This window comes from Etheostoma cragini, chromosome 5 (genome assembly GCF_013103735.1).
Source record: "Etheostoma cragini isolate CJK2018 chromosome 5, CSU_Ecrag_1.0, whole genome shotgun sequence".
Lineage (NCBI taxonomy): Eukaryota > Metazoa > Chordata > Actinopteri > Perciformes > Percidae > Etheostoma > Etheostoma cragini.
In genome coordinates, this window is record NC_048411.1 from 29,682,182 (window position 1) to 29,684,247 (window position 2,066).

The following is a 2,066-nucleotide window of genomic DNA, read 5'->3' on the forward strand; positions in this document are numbered from 1 at the left end:
GGAACGTTCTCTAAAGGTTGCAACATTAGGGGAACGTTCTCTAAAGGTTGCAACGTTAGGGAAACATTCTGAGAAAGTTCAAGTTCGATGTAACCAAAAACTAACGTTCCCAAAACGTTAAACCAACTTTCTTATGCAACCAAACCTAACCTTTAGGGAACGTTCTTGGAACCAAACACTGTTAGCTGGGTTAGAACAACATCCATAACTCACTTTAAATGAGATAAACCAACACAACAACAGGCTCGAATGAACTCACAACATCAACTACACAACTCACAGTTCTCCAGGACTCACACACACAATCTCAACCGGTTATCCTCCGGACAGATGGTCTCTTTTTCCTCTTCTCTCACTTTTTTCTCCGTGTGAAGTGCGCGCCCGCTCGGGGTGCGAAGCGCGTGTCCGGCGCTGTTCTCGAACATGCACTCGCACTCACAATCACACCTGACAGACGACCTTTGGTACAAAACTAAAGCAACGAGTAATTTTGTAAAATTTAAGGAGTAGAAAGTACCGATAATGGTGTTAAAATGTCTGGAGGAAAAGTAAAAAGTAAATAAATAGTAAAGTAAAAATATCAGAAAAAATCTACTTGAGTAGACTACAGTAACGAAGTATTTGTACTTCGTTACTTCCCATCGCTGTTAACAGCCATATATGCTATATATTTGCATATATTTGTTTTTTGTTTTCACTTCTAACTTTATACCAAAAGCTGTTTTAAATGTGGACCAAACCTTTCCGTCTGTATCCACTCCCACGAGGTGATCCTCCAGGATCTGCAGCGCGGTTTGCGGCGTCGCGTGGATGAAAGTCCCCCTGAAGACGCGAGACACGTCGGCCCCCTTCGAGTTCGCCATCCTGTCGAGTGATGCGTTCAGGGCCGGGCAGCGTAACCTCCTGCAGCACCACGGGGGTTTTATCTGATCAGCAGGAGTCCACCTGACTGCAGAGGCCATCTGCAGCCAATGAGATGACAGGCTGTGTGTCTGTGTGCGCGCGCGTGTGTGTGTGTGTGTGTGTGTGTGTCTAAAGGTCCTTTATGATGCAGCCAGAGTTGGCTCAAATGTGTCAACTCTTTGAATAAAAGTCCTTTTACATATTATATTTCATATTTTTCATGCTTTAATATGTCAGTGTGTGTATGTGTGTGTGTGAGTGTGTGTGTGTGTGTGTGTGCGCGCGCGCGTGTTGTTAAAGTATAACTGGGCATTAGTCCTCAAGATGAGTGTACTTAAAAATCAATCGGACTTTGTTTATACAGCACTTTTCATACATAACAGTAGTAGTAATAGTAGTAGTTATAGTAATAGTAGTAGTAGTAGTAGTAATAGTAATAGTAGTAATAGTAGTAGTAGTAATAGTAGTAAGTAGTAATAGTATTTGATATATTTTATTTATAATTTTAAAATTTCATTCAGAATAGTTTTGTTTCCTTCAGTTGTCTCAAAATTAGAAAGACTTACTTTGTTCACCTTTATGCCTAATTGTCCTTATCACCATGGTGTCATGTTGTGTAATACTGTACACACATGCACGCACGCACACACACACACACACACACAAACACACACACTTTCTTATCTCAGAGGATGTAAATGGGCTTTGGGTTTTATATATAGCGCTGTTCTAGTCGTAATCACAGCTCTTTTACATACAGGAACTATTCACCATTCACACACACTGTGACCAAGGCTGCTGTACATGGTCATATCTGCTCATCAGATAAACACACACACACATGCACACACACACACACACACACATTTACACTAGGGTTCAGCCAGGACTGCAGGGCCAGGTCTCGAACCCCCAACCTTCTGATTGACTGTACCACTGAGCCACGGCCACCCTGGATGTGTGCAGTGTTAATGTACGGAAGATGATTAGGGCCAATGTAAATAAATGTGTTTTAGTGTCTGACTTTATTCTGTTTTCACCATTTCTTGACATATAAAAAGACCAAATAACTAATCTGTTAATCCAGAAAAGAAATCCACAAATTAATCGTTAGTTGGAGCCCTAATTATTCGATATACAGGTTTTAAATCCCTTAACCAGGC

The 2,066-nt window shown here is 41.2% G+C and overlaps 1 protein-coding gene across 1 annotated transcript in view; it reads right to left on the reverse strand.

Annotated features, from left to right (window-relative positions):
- LOC117944271 (guanine deaminase-like) overlaps window positions 1-970 on the reverse strand; it is a 1,409-nt gene extending 439 nt beyond the window's left edge. Inside the window, exon 1 of the mRNA XM_034870930.1 lies at window positions 741-970. Coding sequence (XP_034726821.1) covers window positions 741-962 — 222 coding nt within the window. The 5' untranslated portion in view covers window positions 963-970. The remainder of the gene's footprint in view (window positions 1-740) is intronic.
- Between the last annotated feature and the right edge of the window lie 1,096 nt (window positions 971-2,066).